Raw genomic sequence first — 22,986 nt, 5'->3', positions numbered from 1 at the left:
CTCCTAACTCGCGATTGCAGGGCGTTAGTGACAGACGCAAAAGGATAGTAAATCCTATTCCAGCATGATCGAGAACCGACAGATGAATAGCCGTGCCGTGACAGGGTGCGTGAGCATATTATTCACTGAGAGGATAAGATGAAGCCATTGGCAAGGATGATGCCTCCAGACGATTAGCCGTGCCGTGACAGGGCATTGGATCATTTTCCCGAGAGATGACCGAAAGTAGCCATTGACAGTGGTGATGTATCACATAAAGCCAGCCATGGAAAGGAGTAAGACTGATTGGATGAAGATAGCAGGAAAGCAGAGGTTCAGAGGAACGAAAAGCATCTCCATTCTCTTATCTGAAATTCTCACCAATGAATTACATAAGTATCTCTATCCCTATTCTATTATATAATATTTGAAAACTCCATTATCACTTTATATCTGCCTGACTGAGATTTTCAAGGTGACCATAGCTTGCTCCATACCAACAATCTCCGTGGGATTCGACCCTTACTCACGTAAGGTATTACTTGGACGACCCAGTGCACTTGCTGGTTAGTTGTACGGAGTTGTGTCCACACATAGTAAAGAGCCATAATAATGATTCCATACAATAACAAAGAGTACTACATTAATGTGATCACAATTTCGTCCACCAACTTCTAAAAGTAAAAATACATATAAAATATAATCGAAAGAAATTAACTATGAGCCTTGAAAGAAAAAGTTAAAGAAAACACCAACAAAAAGGTGCATCACTCATGAAAGATAAGCAAGATCGAAAGGAAGGTTAAAAACATATATATGGATCATAATTCCAAAATACAGATAACAAGCTCCAAACTCGACCTGCGAAACTAAGGCTGACCAGAGTATACATATACATATATAAATAATGCCAAGAGTAACCCAAAATATACGACAAAATACCTATTTCTCCAAGTCAGCCTCTAAGAAGGTCAAAACATAGTATATACAAGGTGGAGAATCTATATACATATATAAACATAAACAAAATACAAACACTGAGTCCCAAGATAGTTCTTCGCTTCCAAGAGTCTCCAGAATACTCAATGCAATGCCTCACATCCTGCATCTAAAAACAACAATATATGTATGGAATGAGAACCAGAAGTTCTCAGTATCGTAAAGGTGCCAACGTACATAATGTATAAGGTCCCAGGAAAGCCAGAGGCATTCCTAGAACTCCAACTCTCAGAATTAAACTTAAGGAATCAACTAAACTAGATATTAGGTAAGTTATCTAAGGTTCTCAATTTCAGAATCAGAGTTTAATACTTATAGCTCTCTTATTATTTTATGGTTAATTTTTTATTTAATTTATTTTTTCTAGTAAGATTAATAATTTCTAAAATAAATTATATTTTTTGTGTCTCTTTGTAAAGAAGAGAATAAAGGATAGGATTGGTAAAAAAAATAAATTTTTCTCAACTAATAATCTAACGTAAGAAGTGAACGCATAAACTAAAACTTTTTAACTTTAACAAATGATAGCCAAATAAAAAATTGAAACTTCAAAAAATTTAAACATACTTTTTATAGTTCAAATACTAAACTAAACATACTTATAATAACACACTTATAAACATATGTTTGTCTTACATAAAATAGAAAATATCTAGACCTAGACCTAGACCGTGAGTCTATATACGATGAAGAAGAAAATAAAATTTAGAGGCATTTGCCTATTTTGTTTGAGTGTGCCTTATTTGGGTTTGCCTATTTGATTAACTATGCCTATATGCTATATGTTCTACCTGCTGTACCTACATTCTATCTGTATTTTTCTTGTCTGTATTGTATGTCTATGTAACTGAGAGATCCCTTGTCTGTCAGAGGAATGACGAGGATAGTTCCACCGGTGTTTCAGAAGATTGGAGGAGACAAAAGTGAGGTGTTAAGTTAGGATTAGATTCGGGATTTGAGAAGCTTAGATAGTTTACATAATATCTGGTTTAGTTTATTCCTTAAGTATATATTCTGAGAACCGGAGTTCTAGGATTGCCTCTGACTTTCCCGGGACCTTAAATATTATGTACGTTGGCACCTTTACCATGCTGAGAACCCCTGATTCTCATTCCATACCTATATTGTTGGTTTTAGATGCAGATCGAGAGGCACGTTATATGTTATGTATATAGATTATCCTTTGTATATATATTTTCATGTTTATCCCTCTTAGAGGTGACGTGGAGAAGCAAGATGTCAACTTTCTCTATTTTGGGATATTTTGGGTTGTATATAGATGTGTATATGTACTCTCCGACCGGCCTTGGCTTCGCAGGTCGAGTCTGGAACTTGATATTCTGTATCTTTTGGTTTTTCATTCTTTATGTATATATAACTTTACCTTTTTTTCCTATTCAAGTTTTCATTTCACGCGAGCGATGCACTTTTCTTTTTGCAACTTTTTGCTTAAACTTTCCTTCATGGCTCCTCGATTATGAATTTCTTTCAACTATTACTATGTATATATATTTTATTTTAGAGGTCGTAGTACCTCACCACCTCTGTTTTATGACTTAAGTGTAAAGCTCTATGTGGTAGGGTGTTACAAATTGAGGTTGACAACATAACGTCCGATTAAATCCTAACTTAGATCTTGTTTATTGTGTTCCTTTTGTTTCACGTTCTTGTGCTTCTTTACTTTTATTTCATTTTTAATCTTCTTTTAAGTTCCTTTTCTTTTCTTTGATCCTCTTTATTTTTCTTTTCTTTTTCTAAAAAAAATTTAAATTTTTTCGTACTTACATTATTTATTAGTTTCTTTAATATTCTATTCCACGTTCTTTTTTTTTTCTTTTTGAGTTTCTCTTCCCTTCTATTTTATTTTTCTTGTCTAAAATTAAAACCTGTTTTATTTTCTTTTCTGTGTATTCCGGACGGGTGCGGAAGTTTGACCAATTAAGAATTCAATATAGGAAATACGTTGCGAGTATAGCTCTTAACCAGCAAAAATCCGCCTCATCAATTTAGAAAGGTTGTCACAAAATTAAAATAAAAATACTAGGAGTATGAGTCCCAGGTCGTCTCCCAACGAGTTGACAAAGAGGGTGCTAATTTATTAATTAGGAGTTTTCTGGAAAATTTTGAGTTTGGAAAATGGGCAAATAAATAATTGTAAATTAAAGCAATAAAAGTTAAAAGAGATTTATAATATTCAAAATAAAAGGCCTTGACTGGGGGAATGATTAATTGGAAGTTCTGTCCTTGTTGGAATTTTCTCAAGTGTAGTATAAAGTGGTTGTTATTTTCACTTAGTTAACCCTTACTAAATAAAGGAAAGTCAAGTGATTGAGCTAACTCTTATTCACAAATCCTAGTCCTCTCCCTTGGGAAGGTCTAGCGTTAGTAAATACAGAATTAGCCAACAACTTCCAATTTAACTAATCACTTGAGCATTCCAACTCAAGTATCTCCTTTTAATCAACCCCCATGTCAAGTTGGGAATCTACTCCATTGACATGAGAATTACTTGCATAGAATTAAATAAGGAATAAAAGGAAGACATGATAGACAATAACTTTGATTCAATTAAAAGTAAAAGTAATCCTTTGCATTAATAAATTCTAAAAAATAATCCAATTGTAACTCTAAACAAGAATTAAGAATATGGAATAATAAAAGAGTAAGAAAATAAACTAGAATAGTATCTTCAACGGAGGTGATGACTCTTCAATATCCAAAGTAAAAGCATAAAACTATAAAACTATGAATGTAAAGAAAACCTAGAGGAAGAGTAATTTTCTCTCTAGATTCAGATCTAAAACTAAAACAATGCTAATGAGAATGTGTGTCAAGTCTCTGCATATTCTCTGGCTCTAGTCTGTGTTTCTGGGCCAAAAACTGGGTCAAAACTCGACCCAAAATCGCCCCCAGTATTTTCTATTATTTCTGCAGATCGCGCATGTCACGCGTACGCGTCAGTCACGCTACGCGTCGCTGGTCGTCTTGGCGTGTCACGTGTACGCGTCATCCACGCTCACGCGTCTTTGTGCAAACTCCAATCCACGCGTACGCGTCAGGCACGCGCACGCGTCGCTGCAAATTTTTCCATATCGCGCGCTCGCGTGAGCCATGCGTGCGCGTTGATGCTCGCTGGTTACCTCCTTGGTTTCTTGTGTTCCTTCCATTTTTGCAAGCTTCCTCTCCATTCTCTAAGCCATTCCTTCCCTATAAAGCCTGAAACACTTAACACGTGGATCACGGCATCGAATGGTATAAAGGAGAATTAAAATACACAAATTAAAGATTCTAGGAAGCAAGTTTTCAACCATAGAATAACACTAGGAAGGAATTGTAAAATTATGTAAATCATATGAATAAGTGGGTAAGGACTTAATAAAAACCACTCAAATGAGCACAAGATAAACCATAAAATAGTGGTTTATCAACCTCCCCACACTTAAACATTAGCATATCCTCATGCTTAGCTCAAGGAGATAAAATAAATGAGTAGGAAAAAGTAAGACTCATGCAATGCAATGTAACCTATGTATGAATGCAACTATATGCTAAGATGATTCTGTCTACTTGGTTAAAAATAAATAGGTTCTTCAAGACAAACATAAACCAAATTCCACTAATTCAAATCATACAATAAAAGACAAGTAAACTTGTAAGAAGACAGCTCATGAAAGCAGGGAACATAGAATCAAGCATTGAACCCTCACTGATAGTATATGTGCACTCTAATCACTCAAGTGTATAGGGTAATCCTCTCTAGTCTTCTCTAGTCATGCTTTCTAAACTTTGTTCTTCACCTAACCAATCTACAAGTATTTAATGCACCAATACAAACATCATGAGGTCTTTTCAAGGTTGTAATGGAGCTAAGATAAAGGTGATGGTGTATATATATATGGCTAAGTGAGCTATAATGAATGTATAATGTAACAACTTTCTTTCCGTACAAAACATATTGAACAAATGCAACATAAGCCATTGAGATATTCTTCCAGGTCACCGAATTACCTTTTACCTGAATGGAAGAATTACTCAATCTCTAATTTGGGGAATCAAAGAAAAAGATACCTCAAACATTCCATAGAAACAGAAATTCAATTTTAATAATAGATGTCAAGTCCCTCAAAAGTCAAAACGTCTTGAGCCTGCTGTGGAAAAATTATCACAATCCACGGCTCAATTCATTCAACAAGTTCAAGATTCTATGCAAGAAATAAGGACAAGCCTCAGAAACTGAGAGATCTACATTAGAAACGTGGAAGGACAAATAGAGCTTGTTGCTAAGTAACTGATAGAAAGGCACAATACTCTAGAACAATGTGAAGCAATCCATATAAACAACACAAATTTAGGCCAACCAAAAGAGAAGGAAGAGGTGATTTGACTAAAATAAGCCAAGATATGCCCACTAAAAAGCCACAACCAAATTACCACAATAATTTAAAGAGGAGCGAAGGGAAAAGCCAGCAGACGCTGATTTAACAAAGGAACCACCCAAAGTAGAATTGAAACCTCTACCCGACACCCTCAAATATGCCTTCCTTGGGGATAAAAAGACATACCCAATAATCATAAACACCTTCTAAAATCAAGAAGAAAAAGGATTATTGCAAGTACTAAGGAACCACAAAATCACCATTGGGTGGACAATTAGTGATTTAAAAGGGATACATCCTACCATATGCATGTATAAGATCCTACTTGAAGAAGAGTCCAAACCAGTGATTCAAGCACAAAGGAGACTCAATCCAGCAAGGAAGGAGGTGGTTCACAAAGAAGTAGTGAAGCTGTGGGATACAAGAATTATATACCCCATCTCCTATAGTACTTGGGTAAGTCCGGTACAGGTAGTACCCAAAAAGGGAAGGATCACGGTGATTCCTAATGAAAAAGATGAATTGATCTAGTTATAAGGAAATATCACTTCCCCCTCCCATTCATTGATCAAATGTTGGAGAGGCTTGTCAACCATGCATTCTATTGCTTTTTTCATGGGAATTCAGGATACAACTAGATCGCAGTTGACCCCATTGATCAAGAGAAGACTACCTTCACATGCCCCTATGGAGTCTTCGCCTATCGAAGAATGCCCTTTGGTTTGTGTAATGCACCAGCTACTTTTTAAAGGTTCATGCTTTCTATATTTTCTAATATGGTAGAGAAATTTTTAGTGGTACTTATGGATGAGTTTTCCATATTTGGTGATACATTCAATACATGCTTGCACCACTTGTCATTAGTTTTGAAAAGATGCTAAGAAACAAACATAGTCTTAAACTGGAAAAAAAAATACCATTTCATGGTCATTAAAGGAATTATTCTTGGACATTAGATCTCAAGCAAGGGCATAGAGGTCAAAAAGGCTAAAGTGAAAGTAATTGAAAAATTACCCTCACTAATAATTGTAAAGGCAATTAGAAGTTTCTTAGCATATGCAGGCTTTTATAGAAGATTTATAAAAGATTTTTCAAAAATTACAAAAACACTAAGTAGCTTATTAATTAAAGAAGCTCCATTCGATTTCAATAAAGAATGCCCTGCATGCCTTTGAAACTTCGAAAGCCAAACTTGTGTATACACCAATAATTGCCCCCTGACTGGTCTATGCCTTTTAAATTGATGTGTCCTGCTAGTGACTATGCCATAGGTACAGTCTTAGGGCAAAGAAAAGACAAGATGCTACACGTAATTTACTATGTGAGTCGTGTTTTAAATGATGCACAAAAAATTACACAACAATTGAAAAAGAACTATTAGCTATAGTATTCACTTTTGATAAATTTAGATCTTATTTAATTAGCTCAAAAGTAATAGTCTACACTGATCATTCTGCTCTTAGGTATCTCTTGTCTAAATAGGATGCCAAACCAAGACTAATAAGATGGATTTTACTACTCCAAGAATTTGATGTGGAAATTTGGAATAGAAAAGGAATAGAAAATCCAGTGGCAGATCATCTCTCCAGGATGTATCTTGAGAAAACTCAAGCATCACAAGTACCCCTCAAAGAGGAATTCCTGGATGAACGACTCCTAGCCATCACAGTTGTGCCAAGGTTTGCTACCATAGATAACTACAAGGCCAAGAGAATCCTTCTTAAGGAAGTCAATTGGAATCAACGGAAGAAATTAATCCATGATTCTTGGTATTTCATATGGGATGACCCTTACCTCTTCAAGAGATGTTTTGACAACATTATACAGGGATGCATACCTGAAGAGAAAATCCATAAGGTACTTTGGCACTACCACAGTTTGGATTATAGTAGTCACTTTAATGGAGAAAGGGCAGCGGCTAAAGTTCTTCAAAGCAGTCTCTACTAGCCTACCATCTTCAAGGACGCCCGATCTTTTGTTGAGAATTGTGATAACTACCAGAGATCCGGCAATTTATCCCGAACACACGAGATGCCACAAAATTTCATACTTGAAGTAGAATTATTTGATGTATGAGAAATTGATTTTATGGGGCCATTCCCCTCTTTAAATTCAAACCTCTACATACTCATAGCTGTCAACTATGTATCTAAATGGGTGAAAGTCATGTCATCACCTACGAATGATGCTAAAGTTGTAACCAGCTTCCTGAAGATGACCATTTTTAACAGATTTAAGGTTCCAAGAATACTGATTAGTGATGGAGGAACCCACTTCTGTAATAAATAACTTGAAGCGCTCCTCTAGAAATATGAAGTCAAATACAAGGTAGCAACTCCATATCACCCGTAAACTAGTAGACAAGTGGAGGTATCTAATAGAGAGCTAAAAAGAATATTGGAGAAGATGGTCAATCCTCTCGAAAGGATTGGTCCAGAAAGATTGATGATGCTCTGTGGGCCTACAGAATAGCCTTCAAGACACCAATTAGTATGTCATCGTATCAACTAGTCTATGGTAAGGCATGCCACTTACCTATTGACCGAGAACATAGGACATTCTGGGCAATCAAATTCTTGAATTTTGATGCCAACGCAGCAGAGGAAAAGAGACTATTACAATTCAACGAACTTGAGGAATTTAGAATTCAAGCTTATGACATGTTTGGCTTATGGTCAATGAGCTCTTCTGTCGGTTATACAGTCAAACCCGACATGTTCGGTAGCTAACTCTGGATAATCCCTCGATGCGCGCATCCCCAAGAAAACTTCACATCTCTTGGAGGAATCATCTAGAAAGGTATAAGTGTCTGGCCACATCTTGCGACGGAGGGTTAACAAAGTCTCAAGTCTCAACCCGGAGCAAGTAGGGTAATTCACTGCATCTACCCAGGGAGTCTCAATCCTCAGATTCAATATTTAGTTTCAATTTTAGCCCAGAGCAAGTAGGGCGAACCACAACCCTTGCGTCTACCCAAGAATCTCAAATCATCTCAACCTGGAGCAAGTAGGGTGAACCATAACCCTTGCATCTACCCAGGGAGTCTCGTATCAATCAAATTCATTATTCAATTCATCACGCAAGTGGGATAACACCCAGACCTCGCCAATAAATAGATACTCAAATAATACACAAATGGGATATCACCCAAACCTCGCCATCTCAGCCAATTCAACTATACTCAGTCATCGGCAATCTCATCATTCATGTCTTATCTCAATCTAGTATTCAGTAAACTCATTACTCACAGGCTTTTATCAATATTCATCACTTTAATCGACAATCTCTTCTAATTATCAATTTAATCTAATCCATGTGTTCACACTCATTCTCAAGCCTAAAAATTAGTTGTCAAACCTTAATTAGGGGTTACAAAAGTTTACAAGCTTGTTAGGAAAGCCAAACAGTTAAAAACAAAGTTTAACTGTGAAAACAGGGCTTGTACGTACACATGATACTATGCGTACGTACGCACCTGAATGCAATCCCAGCTTGTCTGTGCGCACACTATCGTGTGTAGGCATAACTTGCAAAATTCTCTTGTTGTGCATACGCACATGCACTTCCCTTGCCTCTATTCTGTGCGTAGGCACTATACGGTGCGTAGGCACGCATACCAAAAATTCTGATTTTCTGCATAATCTCAGATTTCAGATTTTAAGACCATTTTTTATTTGTTCATAACTTCCTTTATAAAATTTTGATTTCTTCTATTCTTAAACTATTTTAAAGATTGTTTAACTAGATTCAATTTAAGCTAAGTTTGACACAAATCCAAGCTCCAAGCACTAAGTTATGCCGCGTTGAAGTTGGACAAAAACTTATTTTTACCAAATTTACCAAATTACCAAGTTTCACCTAAACTCAATTCTATTCCTTTTCAAACCATTCCAAAGTTTCGTCTATGCACTTCAACACTCATTCACCACCATATATCCATTCCAAACCTAATCAATCAAGCTCCAACATATTCATTTCAATTTAATAAGTTTCCTTTCAATAATCACATTACAATTCAATCACACGACCAAATTCTCATTGTTCCAATCATCAATTCAATCATATAATCCAACACTTACCGTCACTTACCTTATAGGGGATATCTCACCCTATCTCGGCCTCCGGCCCAATTTTCACACCAATTGCCATTATAAATAATCACACCACATCAAATCAATTATACATATCCAATATCATTCATCAAATACCAATTTTACATAATCAACTCAATTCACCAAAAAGCACAACTAATCAACACAACATCAACTAAATTTTATTCAATCCTATTTTAAGAACAATTAACCTAGACATTCACATAATCTTACAATATGCTTACTCAAAACTAAAACTCGTACCTTTTAGACGACGGTTCCTCCAACACTTTGATTTTTCCGGGCCACACGAAGGCTATCCTTGGATCCAATTCCGTATCAAATTGCACCAGACTAGTTCCATTCCACTCCAAATCCAATGCAATCAAGCTCTATGCCATCTAATCACATAATTCAACCTAAACTTTCACATATATTGTCAAAATTGGGGTTTGAGATTTCTTACCTTAATTCACTCGAGTTTGGGATGGAACCCACTTAGAATCTATGCTAGAGTACCCCTAAATAACCAAAATCAAAATATTTTCAACACATATTGAACCAAAAATGCAAAATTAAAGGAACAGAAGAACTAGGTGAAAATTTTCTAGTTTCTTACCACTTTGTTTAGATAGAATCAAAGAGAATTCTAAGATGAACATGTGGCCACAGATGGCTCGTCAATCGGAGCTACGGATCAAAAATTATGAAGCTTTTAGTGAGTGAGTGAATAGTAACAATAAGGGTAAGGGTTATATGAGTTGGACTTAGGCCTAACATGGGCTCAGTTCACTTGTTTTAGCCCATTGACCCGATTTTGAAAAAAAAATCTTTAAGATTAGCGTTTTAATTCGTATTCTAAATATTTTCATTTGTCCAAATTATAAATTTTAATTTTTTAATCTCTTTGGCTCATAATTAATTTATTAGTTGATTATTTACTAATTAATCAGAATTTATACTTGTTTAGCTAGATCATAAGGTATTCTGGACAATCAAATTCTTGAATTTTGATGTCAAGGCAGTAGAGGAAAAGATGCTATTGCAACTCAAAAAGTTTGAGGAGTTTAGAATTCAAGCTTATGACAATGCCCAGTTATACAAAGAAAGAACAAAGAAGTGGCATGACAAGAAGATCCTCCCAAAAGATTTTGAACTAGGCCAAAAAGTTTTGCTCTTTAATGCAAGATTAAAGTTATTTCCTGGAAAGCTAAGATCAAGGTGGTCTGGACATTAATAACTTGGATTTTGCTCTTTATCACCCGATAACTTGGGCCAACTAGATCGAGATTATTGATTGAAAGTCTACTTAAAGAGTTGCCTTAAGACAAAACATTAAGAAGTCCAAAGAGGCTCTGGACATCGATGTTTGGATCAAAACCCTAATTATGTGCTTGTGGTGTGATTGTCACAAAGAAAGGCTTAGATAATTAGATTCGATGGATGCTTTATCACCCGGTAACTTGGGTCAACTGGCTCGGGATTATCGATTGAAAGTCCGTTAAGAGCTGCCTTGTGACAAAACACTAAGAGTCAAAAGCCTACAAAGATCTTTTTCCTAACCTAAGTAAGAAGTAAACTACCTTCAAGTCATACAAGTTCAAAGAAATTCTCATAATATAATTTCAATTTCAATTTTAAAAATTCCTAAATCTTAAGTGCGTAAGATTCATGAAGGATAAGAGAAGCCAAATGTAACCACAAGAATTATCATAAATCCCACTTTTGTTTTCAAGTTTAAATTTTTTTTCAAATCTTTTTTATTAAGCTAAACTTTTTTGCTTGAGAAAAGCAAAATTTTATGTTTGGTATTGTGATGACACATCATCTTAAGCTATTTTTAAGTTCTTTTCTATTTCATTTTTTAGATTTTTATCAAATTTCTTAATGTTTTCTAATAGAATTTAATAAATAATCAAATGTTTTGAGTAGGGATGGTGTTTTTATATTTTTAGGAATTTTGGCTCAAAAACAAGCATGACCTAAAGCTTTTTCACAAAGAAAACACAAGTGCAGAAAAGCGTAGCCTAAGGAAAAGAACCGTGCTCTAATGAATGGAGGAAGCATGCATGCAAGGACATGGCCAGTGGCAAGCTCCCAGGCCCGGCGGCCTTCCCTCACACTCGACGGCCTTCCTTCGCACCTGGCGGACTCCTCGTAGCCTTCCCTCATGCCTGGCGGCCTAGGCTCTACGCCCGGCAGACCTGCCTCCCCTAGAAGTGTATTTTTGAGCTTTTTGCCCAATTTTCTCTAATACAAGTCCGAATTAAACATAATTACAAATCTTAAAAAGTGATAATTAAGGTCCAAGTTTAATTATCTACATTATTAGAAGCCTTAATTACATCCAAAATATTGAAAACTTTAGAGATTAATTATTAATTCTTTCTAGAAACGTAAGAGATTTGGTTGTTAGGATTTAATTTGAATTATTATTTTGAATTTGAAATAGAAGTTAGTAAGTAGTTATCATATCTTTCTCTCTGAGAGATAAGATTAGGATAGTTTGAATTTGAATTCTAGAATTTAGGATATAAATAAGTGAACTTAGTTCACAGAGAAGATCATCTGGCTCCTCAGCATATCTTCTTCTTAATTTTTCTTTCACTTTTCCATGGGTAACTAATCCTCTGTCAAGGGTTAGGAGCTCTGTTTATATTTTCTATGGGATATTAATCTATATTTATTTTATTTTCTATGGGATATTAATCTATGATTGAGTTATACGTTCTTCATTCGAATTAGTAGTATCGTAAGGTATGCTAATCCCTTTTGAATTCTTTTTATTATAATTGAAAATTTTGATATTTGAATTAAAACTTGAAAACTCTTTTACATGACTCTTTAAATTCAGCTAGGAATAGTGGTTCAATTAGTGTGAGACACATACATGATTTTCAATCACTCTAATTTTGAATAAGTGACATATAATTCAGATTAGAACAACTTTTGAAAATTGTGTTTTTCTTATAAAGATTTAATCGGATAGGACTAGCTTAAAAATGTGACATATAATTCGACCTCAGGACTAATTTTAAATCTTATTAGAAAAATAAATCAGGTTTTGTACTTAATCTCTTGATTAATTAATTGACGACTAATTAATGCTTGAGAAACTGATGAACCAAGGAATTGAAAATCAGTTACTAAAGATTTGTCGTGAAAGATCTTTTGCAAACTTCAAGATAAGTAAACAAGTTTTGATTTCTCTAAAAGCATATATATCTCCGAAGCCCTTGACTCTCACCATCATTGTCTTCTCTCAAATCAATATTCAAGCTTTCTGTCCATAAGCATTCAAGCATTCAAGTTCTAAAGCTCTCAATCTTACCCTCTTCAATCCAGGTTTTATTGATCTAATTAGGCGTTTAATTTGATAATTGCTTGCTCAATTCTTTAATTCTCGTGTAAACAATATCCACTTATCGTGGTATAACTTGAACGATTGTGCACTTGCCAATATTCGTAAGCTTTAATTTTCGCTCATCAGTCGGGTAGGGCAAAAATCTACTATTTTATCCCATGTTTGTGTTAGTGTACATACATTATAAATAGCAACATTGGCAAAGAAAGGAAGATCAGAGAGAGTGAAAGTTCAAAATGAAAAGAAAGAAGAATGAAAGGAAGAAACAAAAGTAAAAAAAGAAAGGAAAAGCAAATAGACAATTAAAGGAAAAACTTGTCATCTTACCATTGTGAACACAAGCATTTCTATCTTTCTCACATTGAATGATGGGCACGAACCCAAAAATTCATTAAGCTATAACACATGGAATGGAAAAGCTGCCTCATGATTCAAAGGCAATGTCGAGTTTTCAATATCGAAATTTTAGCTTTTTTGGAATTTGATCTATTTAACAACTGCCTTCTCATAGCAATATTGGGAATAGGAACGATGACTTATGGAAGATAGAAAATGGGAGAAAAGAAAATGGAAGGAAAGAAAATGAGAGGAAAAGTTGATTTTTTTTATATTGTTTGGATGAAGAGAAAATAGATGAAAAAAAAAGTAGGAGGAAAATCATAACCAAGTAAAATTACATTAATACCCTTCATTTTTTTTTTCTTTTAATGTTAACACCATGGATAAATTGGTAATTTGACTTTCATTTTAGAATTGTCATCCGTTTTCATCACAAGTTTGGAAGGAAAATTTAGGGGTGGGTCCCACACCACTGCTTTTCCTTTCTTTCCAATTTTCATTTTCATCCAATCAATGAAAAATGAAATTTTCTATCTATTTTTCTTCCTTGCATTTTCTTTCCTTTTGATTTCCATTGATCCAAACAGTGCGTAAAGTATTCATGCCATGATCTATGAAAATAAATCAATGAATTTTTTTACTATATTACTTTACATGACTACCAACCAATAGCTTGGTACAAGTGAGAGTTCTATTCGATATAGGTATCTAACCTAATAAATAAGCTTGAGTTGCATAAATCTGACCTTAAGGTTATACTTATGACCCATGTTGTGCTACCCAACAAGAGTTCTGGCAACGAAAACTCAATTTCTCCTCATCTAGAATGGCCTATCATCTGACTAGGGGTGGCAAAACGGGTCAAACACGCCGGACCGACCCGCTGAATCGGCTAAAAAGGTGGGTCGGGCTAGATTTTAGAATCCGCTAAACCCGCACCACCAAATTTGCGGGTTTTGGCGGATCGGGACGGGCGGGCCCAACCCACCAGGCCAACTATTTTTATTTTTTTATTAAATAAAAGAGTGATTACTACTACAAAATTAATAATTATATAATTTTCAAATACTTTTTTATTTTTTATTTTTATTTTTTTTAGTTATTAGCTTTATTTATTTTATTTTACAATTTCGTATATATATGCTTAAATTATGTGACATATTTTAAAATAAAAATAGTTCTATTGATAAATATTATTTTAAACAATTTTATTGAAGTTAAAAATAAAAAAAAAAGATACTAAAAAATTATATTATAATTTGACTATTTTTTATTTGTATTTAAATTTTTAATTATTATTTTTTGATTAATTTTAATGAATTTTATTTTTCAAAAAAAAAAAAATCAAGCAGGCTAGCCCACCAGCCTGCCAATCTGCCATAAAGTGGGGTGGGCTAGCATTTTAAACCCACTTTAGTTGGCAGGGCGGGCTGGCCCGCCCCGTTTATAGTATGGGCCTAGGCGAGTTGGCCCGCTTTGCCATCCTACATCAAACACATCCCCGAAGCAAATGTTAGTCAAGTTAGGTTGAGATGGCCTACTCATTACTGACTCGAGCTCATGTTTGTAAGTAAGTCTCCATACATGTACGCCTCAACGAAGGAATCAATCGCTCTAAAAGAAATTTATCTTGCACAACCTTGGTCGTTTTCGCTTGGACTCAGTTCCCAAGCCTTACATTGACTAAGATAAAGTAGAGTAAGAGAGTTTAGTGACTCATCTCCAAGTAGGTTGAGTCACCAACTCCCCTATAAATATCCTCTGATATAAGTTCATTTCAACAATTTAACACTTGCTTATTTTTTTATTGACTTAAGCATCAGAATACTGTATATGTATCACCGTCATCTAGCCTCAATTGTGGAGATCATCCCACCATTCATGGATTTTTCTATCTTATACCAAGGCCCATCAGACATTGATTCTCCTAAGTTCTAAAGTATATATTGTGTATACCAAAATAATAGTTCCTTAGATAGTTACCTACTTTTATATTACACAATCTATTATATGTGAATGAACTATTTTAATTATTTTGTTATGGCCAAGTTAAGTGTTAGCAAGTGAGATCATTATATTAATTTAAAAAATAGTGTTATTATTCTTGTGTGAATGAACTTTTAAGATATAATTTATTCTTTGTGTTGTTATAATACGTTATTTTTTTATTGATTGAATATAACTCAAATGCCAAAGAATACGATGGATCGATACATGTAAAAAACACTCTAACGTTTAAGTTAATAAGTGTTTAAGAGATATAAAAATTTTATGTATATAGAATGTTAGACATAAAATAGAACTTATAAAACTTATCGTATGAGTACTTGTTGAAATTAGATATAGAAGGTGTCGTTTATAAGCATAGAATTAATGAATGATATTTATGTTATGACCATTTAGTCATCAAGAACAAATTCAATGGTCCAATTTCCATTATACTTTTTTCTGACATAAGGAAGAATTAATCGTGAGAAGAAAAGAAGAGTCCTTGCACAGTTTTTGAGAGGAGAGAGTCTCTTTGAATGAAAATTTATAATGTCCAATAATAACTTATCACATGGCAAGTTATAAAAATAAATAATTATATGAAATTTTAATTAATTATATTAAATAATTATCTCTATTTAATTAATAATTTATATTAATTATTTAAATAATAATTAATTAAATAATTAAATCATAATTAATTTATTAATAATTATAATAATTAATTATATTAAATAATTATATTTTTATTTAATTAATAATTTATATTAATTATTTATATCATAATTAATATTGAATATTATTTATATTATTATATTAAAGTATAATTAATAAAATTTGTTTACATAAAAAAATAAATTTGATTTTTACGCCTTACAAAATAATTTTTGTAAAATAATTTTTGGTTGGGTTGCTTATAAACATAGTTGAAAGAGGACTTGATTGAACACATATGACAATTTCATAATGTTTATCGTCAACTATAAAGCTTAACTATGTTTTTCTTTGTATTAAGTAATTTTACAAATTAGTGTAATTTCAAATTATATATTGTATATTATTGTTATATATAAAATTTTTTAATATTAATATCTTTTAATAGTGAATTATTTTTGAATTTATAAATTTAAATAATATTATTGAAAAAAATAGTAGCTACATTTAATTATTTTAATTAATTAATTAAGTGGAACCACAATAGGGACTAAAGTTAGTTCCTCCTAATAGATGAGAGAGAGATACTTTGAGTTCCTATTTACTGTTTATGACGCAAAAACTGATGTGGAGTTTCTTTTTATAATAGGTGGATTTATAAATAGGGATTGGGATGAGTTTCCTACTCGAGATGGTTTAAGATAGAAATGATGATCATTACATAAGTAATAAAAGTGTTGATTACAAGAAAAATGAATAATAATTAAGACCGAGTTACATGAGCAATTAAACTCAGGTATAATTCATATTAAGTAATGTATCTTTCAAATTTTATTTGTCAATCATATAATCCAAGCTAAGCTTTAGAAAATAAAATGAATTATAAATCAATTAAAAGATAATATAAATAATGATAATATGATGAACTCCCAAATTTAGTTGGGTTATTATGTCGGTATTTATTCAAAAAATAATTAAATGGTAAAAATTATTCGCTCAAAACAATTAACTATTAAATATTAGGAGAATAATAAAGATGTTGTAATATAAATAAAATATATTAAAAATAAATATACATAAATTACTGTAAAATGAAAAAATAAAATGGATGGGCCAATTATCCATAAATCCATAAATTAATTTGTAAATGAATTAGAAAATGGTGAATTGGTAAAAAATGGATGCATAATGTGTTATGCATGAATGTGGAGCTGGCATTTGTCAGAGAGCACAAAACGCAAGTAACGTTTTGGCAGGGACGAAAACAAGGAAGAGAAGCACGCTGCAAAACGCAGCCTGCGTTTGGCAGGCCCAGGCAATCAAAGAACGAAACGTGGCTCTGCGTCTCCTGCATGAAAATAGCTTCACTTTTGACCAATTTTGGAGAAGGCAAAACGCAGGTTGTGTTTGTCAGCCTACCAAAGCAAATCGGAGGTTACGTTTGGCAGCCACCTTAGCTGCATGTGTGACACGCGTCATGGAGGATGGTAAATTTGTTTATAAAGAAGAAAACCAAACGCAGATAGAAGTAACGGGAGTGAAACGAGAGTAAAAGAAAAAAGTTGAAGAAGTAAAAGTGAAGAAGTGAAAGTGAAGAAGTGTGGGAGAAGTGGGGGAGAAGAAGAAGAAGTTTACGGTAAAGGATTAAATAATGATTCGTAATTTTACCAAACCGGAGGAACACATTATTGAATATCTTGATCATCCTCAATGGATAAATATTTTTTTTTATTTTGATAGTGTTATTGTTAATTTTAATATTATTATTATTGTTATTATTATTATTGTGATTACTGTAGTAACTGTTGTTGCTATTATTATTAATGTGTTATTGTTATTATTATTATTATTAATATAATTATTTTTTAGTAATAAAAAATACTGTGTAATAAATTTTTTATTATCTTTAATAAATTTGTTATTATTTTTAATTATTTATTTATATTTTTTATCATACGACTACGGTCTAATAAATTAAAAAAATAAATTAAAAATTTGTTATTATTTTTAAATAATTTATTATTAATTATTATGATACGCTTATGTAAATATATTATTAATATTTTCTAATAATAAGTTATTAATTTTTATAATAAAATATTAATATTTTTAATAATAAATAAATAATACTGTGTAATAATAGTAATAAATTGTAATTGTTTTTTAATGGAAAGTAAATAATGTTTAATAATTGTTTATTATTTATTAATAATTTATGATTATTTTTTAAGATAATAATAATAATAATAATACATATTGTTTAGTTGGCGCAACATGCAAGCACGTGGCGACATGGAAGTCGCTCGACCTGGAAATGGCCACAGTCGCAGTGTCGTTGCGCAAGGTTAGCAGTGTAAATGGTACCATCTTGCATTTTGCGAACCTCAAACATCTCGTTGCATCTATCGAACCGGTTGACCACAATGTTTCCTGCACGTCGGAAGTTTTTCTCAACTCTCTTTGTTGCAAATTCTGAATACGTGAATCCGTTGCGGCGACGCTCATGAGCCTCGGTACTCTTCCGAGTGAACAACTCATTCAGCCGGTAAAAAGTTGACCGGACAAGGGCAGTTACAAGAAGGTTGCGTGCACCCTTCAGGACATAATTTATGCACTCTACCAAGTTTGTCGTCATATGTCCCCAATGATAACCACTATCGAATGCCAACACCCATCTCTCAACACCCACACCATTGAGTATATGCCTCACCCCGCTCTTTAAGCCTTTGGTAGTTTTTGTTGTACTCCTACTCCGTCCTAGAATAGCCTGTTGAACAAACCATTTAATCATAAGCAGATGCCACAAATTTACTATGAATAGAACCATAACAGCAATTTGAAATACCTGTATTCACCACGAGTTTATGCAAATATGGAGCCTTGAACCTCCTTAAGAAGTTGGACCTGATGTGCCTGATGCAATACATGTGCCACACCCTTGGTGGTGACCATGCACCGTTACTGCGAGCTATTGCAGCATCGATGGAGGTATGACGGTCAGAAATAATACCCACACCATCAATGGTAACAACATATCTCCACAAATTGGTTAGGAAAAACTCCCACGCGTCTGCTGTCTTGCCCTCGACAATCGCAAATGCAATAGGCACAATGTTTTGATTCTCATCTTGTGCAACCGCTACTAGAAGTGCTCCTTTATATTTTCCGTACAGGTGCGTGCCATCAACCTGCACCAGTGGCTTGCAGTGTTTGAATGCTACAATACATGGATAGAAGCTCCAAAAAATGCGGTGCAGAACTCTTACACCTTGAACCTCCTCACTCTCACGGTAAACGGGGAGCGTTTTAATTTGAACACGAGACCTTGGCATCTTCACTGTCATTGCTTTCAACCATACTGGCAAAGTCTGGTAAAAAACTTCCCAATCACCGAAAATTTTTGTGACAGCTTTCTGCTTTGCCAACCAAGCCTTGCGGTAACTCACAGTATAGTTGAACTTGCCTTGAACTTCTGCAATAACAGACTTCACCTTTATCGAGGGGTCTGCTTTGACCAACGGCCTAATGGCATCTGCAATTGTGTCTGAGTCCAACTTGGCATGATCTTGTGAAATCATGCCCATGGTGCACGTGTGCTTGCCATTGTATCTCCTGATCTCCCAACAAGCTTTTTTTCGAATCAAGCTAGCTCAGATAAGCCAGTCGCACCCTGCACCATATCTCTTGCATTTCGCATAGAATGTCTGCGGCTCAGACTCATACACAGTGTAATCAACTCCTCTAGAGATGGTGTAGCTTTTGATTGCAGATATCACCGACTCTCTCGAACCAAATTCCATTCCGACACTAAACTCGCCATTTTCCGCCGCAACGTTGCCTTCACCTACGACATGCGCACCGCCATCAGTCAGACAAGGCAAATAAAATAAGCACTATAGAAAACTTCAGTTAATAATTATGACATACCTGTATTCGCATACTCAGGAAATTCCGGAGCATGCATGGATTCGAGATCTAGAGTCCGCATAAAGGACGGAACACCAAACGGGTGCTGGCTTACAATCGCATTTGCTTCATCTTGCACCGCCGAATTACCTGCCAAGTCTCCGTCATCGTTTTCGTCATCGACTTCATAGTTAGCTTCGAATTCGTCTTCACTGTCATTATTATCTTCTTCACAATCTATATCCCCGAGCTCATCAACATTGATCTCGTCGCCGACCATACTCATCCCCGACTGCTGTTCAAACTCAACGTACAGCTCTATCATCGGCACGTGAGATCGGGTTTATTGATAAATATACAACATCTGCTGCATACTGGCATCGTCAGTGATGGGCATTATTTGAAACTGTATTAACCCACCAAATACTTGCACATGACTTCTGTATAAAAGATTGCTCACCCTTTTCAAAATGTGGCTTTGAATGTTATTACAAAGACCATTTTGCAACTCGACAAAACCCATATTACATGGAATGGCAAATGACAACGGACAATCACAAACAAAAATCACTCCTTCATGTGTGTTTGTTATAAACTCACCGTTATAATATACTCGCAAGTTTACAACACCTTCCATAACTTCAGCCTTAACTAACTCTATTTTTTTGACACAGTTATCTGCCAAAAAAATACCCCACTAAGGACTTTATGTAAGAAATAACAAGAGGAGAAGTGAAGATGAAGATGAACATCACCGGACTTCATATTTATAGGCAAACTTGTGGATTTAAATATTATTTTGTGTACAAAACGCAACCTGCGTTTTGGGGCTTCCGAAAAAAAATTTCTGACACTAATAAAATGTAACCTACGTTTTGTGGGCTTTAAAAACTTTTTTCTTTTTCTAACTTAGTAAAACGCAGCTTGCGTTTAGTATTAAACCAAAGCAGTACAATAAAATTCAAAACGTAAGCTACGTTTGGTATATTTTAAAATTCAAAAGAAATAAACATACAAAACGTAAGTTACGTTTTGTCTCTGATCTATAGTAGTGCAATATTTTGCTATGCCTCCATTTCATGGTATTACACTATGAGCTTTTCCATTTGCAAAAAAATGAGCCCCATAAATCAAGTAATGATATTTGAATTTGCTTAGTGATTTATGATATCACCGCTAAACATGAAAGTTCCAAATAAATGAATCATTATTTATTCACGTAAAATGGCTATGTTGATCTTGTATTTAGCTGCATGACTTCCATGCTAGAAATCAGTATTGAAATTCATATGATGTTATGGTATTTAATTTATTTTAAATGCTATAACAAAAAAATTGAATAATAATAATAATTCAATAAAAGGCATTAAAAATGATGGTTAGAAGCTACACCATATTTAATGACGCTTTCTTTTATCTAAGTTAGGTAGGATTTTATTCAATGAATAAGGAAAGTTGGGTCCACGATGGATCTCACCGAGGTAAAGTTGAGAATCCCATTACAATAAAGGAAAACTTGTAATAAAGAAATAACATGAGAAAGGTAAAGTGACATTCATCTTCTTCTAACTTCTTCAGGGTTCACGAACAGCTCTGAACTTGGATGCACTTGCTATGGCGTTATCGAGAATCTGCGTCGGTGAGACTGCCTCGTCTTTAAATATAAATTTGTTCCTCGCCTTCGAAAGCTCCCATAGTAGGTAAGACACCGTAACTGCAATCTGTCTTCCATTTCTTTGATTCTTCGTCTTTTCCATCAATTGGATCCACCACTGCCAAATCTCTAAAATTTGTTGCATATTAGGAATACAAATTCCAGAGCTGTGCCAGACCTCAGCTGATTGTTCACATTAAAGCAAGTAGTGACCCGCTGTTTTCGGTTTCGGCTTCACATCTTCTACAGGTTGGATTTGCGCTCTGTATCCTCTCATGGAGTCTTGAACAAACTGGAATGCCATTATGCATGATTTTCCACAAAAAGAGTGTGACTTTTGGTTGGCATTGCAGGTTCTAGATCGAGCTCCATATGCATTTCTCAGCATAGTGGATTGGAAGCAAATTCAGAGGGGGATGAAAGAATTGGTGTGCTAATGTGTAACCCGAAGCAACCGTATAACTCCCTTGTTTCACCCCTGGCCAAGTAATCAAGTCTTCTTGTCCTTCAATTTTAGTACTCAAAATAGCTTGTGCAATGTCTGTACTGAACTGTTCATGAATTAATTGTTGGTTCCACCGTTGATTGCTAGTAAGTAGTTGCTCTACCCAATTCAGTTGACACTCCGGGTTACATTGGGTTATAGAGGCTAGATTGGGCATGTTCTGTATCCATGGGTCTTCTCATATCCTTACTGATCTACCTCTTCCTATCTTCCATTTAATCCCCTTTTCTAAGACTTTTAGACCTTCCAATAAGCTCCTCCATCCCCAAGAGGGGTTGGATCCCATATCAGCCTTAAGACAATTGGAATACCTTAAATATTTGCTTTTATAAACGTGATAGTCCTATTTCTTGTAATCAATCTCCACCCTTGTTTTGCCAGCATTGCCAAATTAAAAAATTTAGGGTATGTGGTTCAAGTATTACTTTGTTACAAAGATTCCATTCCCATGGGAATCAAAGATACCCAAGGGGAAGGTGGGAATTGAAATGATGGTATTTTGATTCCCTGGAATCAAACTTGCTTAGGAATAGCTTTTCAAACTTTGAACCAAACATGAGAATATGATATTCCCATCTTAAAATTCCTAGGAATTATTTAATTCCTCCAACCACACACACCCTTAAGGTTTTTGAAATTCAATCCACCTTGGCACTTTGGTCTACACATAGTACTCCATTTAATCCAATGCATTTTTTGCTCTGATTCCCGCTATTCCCACCAAAATTGCATAATCATCTTATGTAATTCCTCCAATAAGGTCTCTGGGAGCTTAAAACAACTTAATGTGTAAATAGGAATTGCAGTAGCAACCGCCTTAACAAGGACCTCTCTTACACTAGCCAATAGGAATGATCTCTTCTAATGTTTTGCTGGATACCGTATCTTTAATGTAGTTAAAGGTAGCTGTCTTTGATCTTTGAACTGCTGAGGGTAAGCCGAGATACCAATTTTAATTCCCAACATGTGGAACTTGTAGAATGGCTGCCATTTGTTCTCTATTCTCTATCGGCATACTGTGACTAAAAAAAACTGAGCATTTGTCCAAATTAATAGTCTATCCGCTCAGAATTGAATAGGTGATTAGAATAGCCATTAGATTTTGACAATCTCTCTCCGTAGCCCTACTG

General features: G+C 34.4%; 1 protein-coding gene and 1 long non-coding RNA gene across 2 annotated transcripts; one reads left to right on the top strand and one right to left on the bottom strand.

Moving 5' to 3' along the window:
• Window positions 1-18,051: 18,051 nt before the first annotated feature.
• On the bottom strand, window positions 18,052-19,375 carry LOC112757502 (uncharacterized). Its single transcript, XM_025806075.1, has 2 exons — window positions 18,647-19,375; window positions 18,052-18,558 (listed from the first exon to the last, which is right to left on the bottom strand). The coding sequence occupies exons 1-2, from the start codon at window positions 19,373-19,375 to the stop codon at window positions 18,052-18,054; spliced, it is 1,236 nt and encodes a 411-aa protein (XP_025661860.1).
• Window positions 19,376-21,172: 1,797 nt separating this feature from the next.
• LOC112754918 (uncharacterized) lies at window positions 21,173-21,946 on the top strand. The gene is made up of 3 exons (XR_003178846.3): window positions 21,173-21,397; window positions 21,502-21,600; window positions 21,705-21,946. It is a non-coding gene; the product is annotated as an uncharacterized lncRNA (long non-coding RNA).
• The last annotated feature ends 1,040 nt before the right edge of the window (window positions 21,947-22,986 follow it).

This window comes from Arachis hypogaea, chromosome 16 (assembly GCF_003086295.3).
Source record: "Arachis hypogaea cultivar Tifrunner chromosome 16, arahy.Tifrunner.gnm2.J5K5, whole genome shotgun sequence".
NCBI classification, from domain to species: Eukaryota; Viridiplantae; Streptophyta; class Magnoliopsida; order Fabales; family Fabaceae; genus Arachis; species Arachis hypogaea.
Note: the sequence above shows the minus strand (reverse complement) of the source record. Positions and strands in the feature narration are given on the sequence as shown.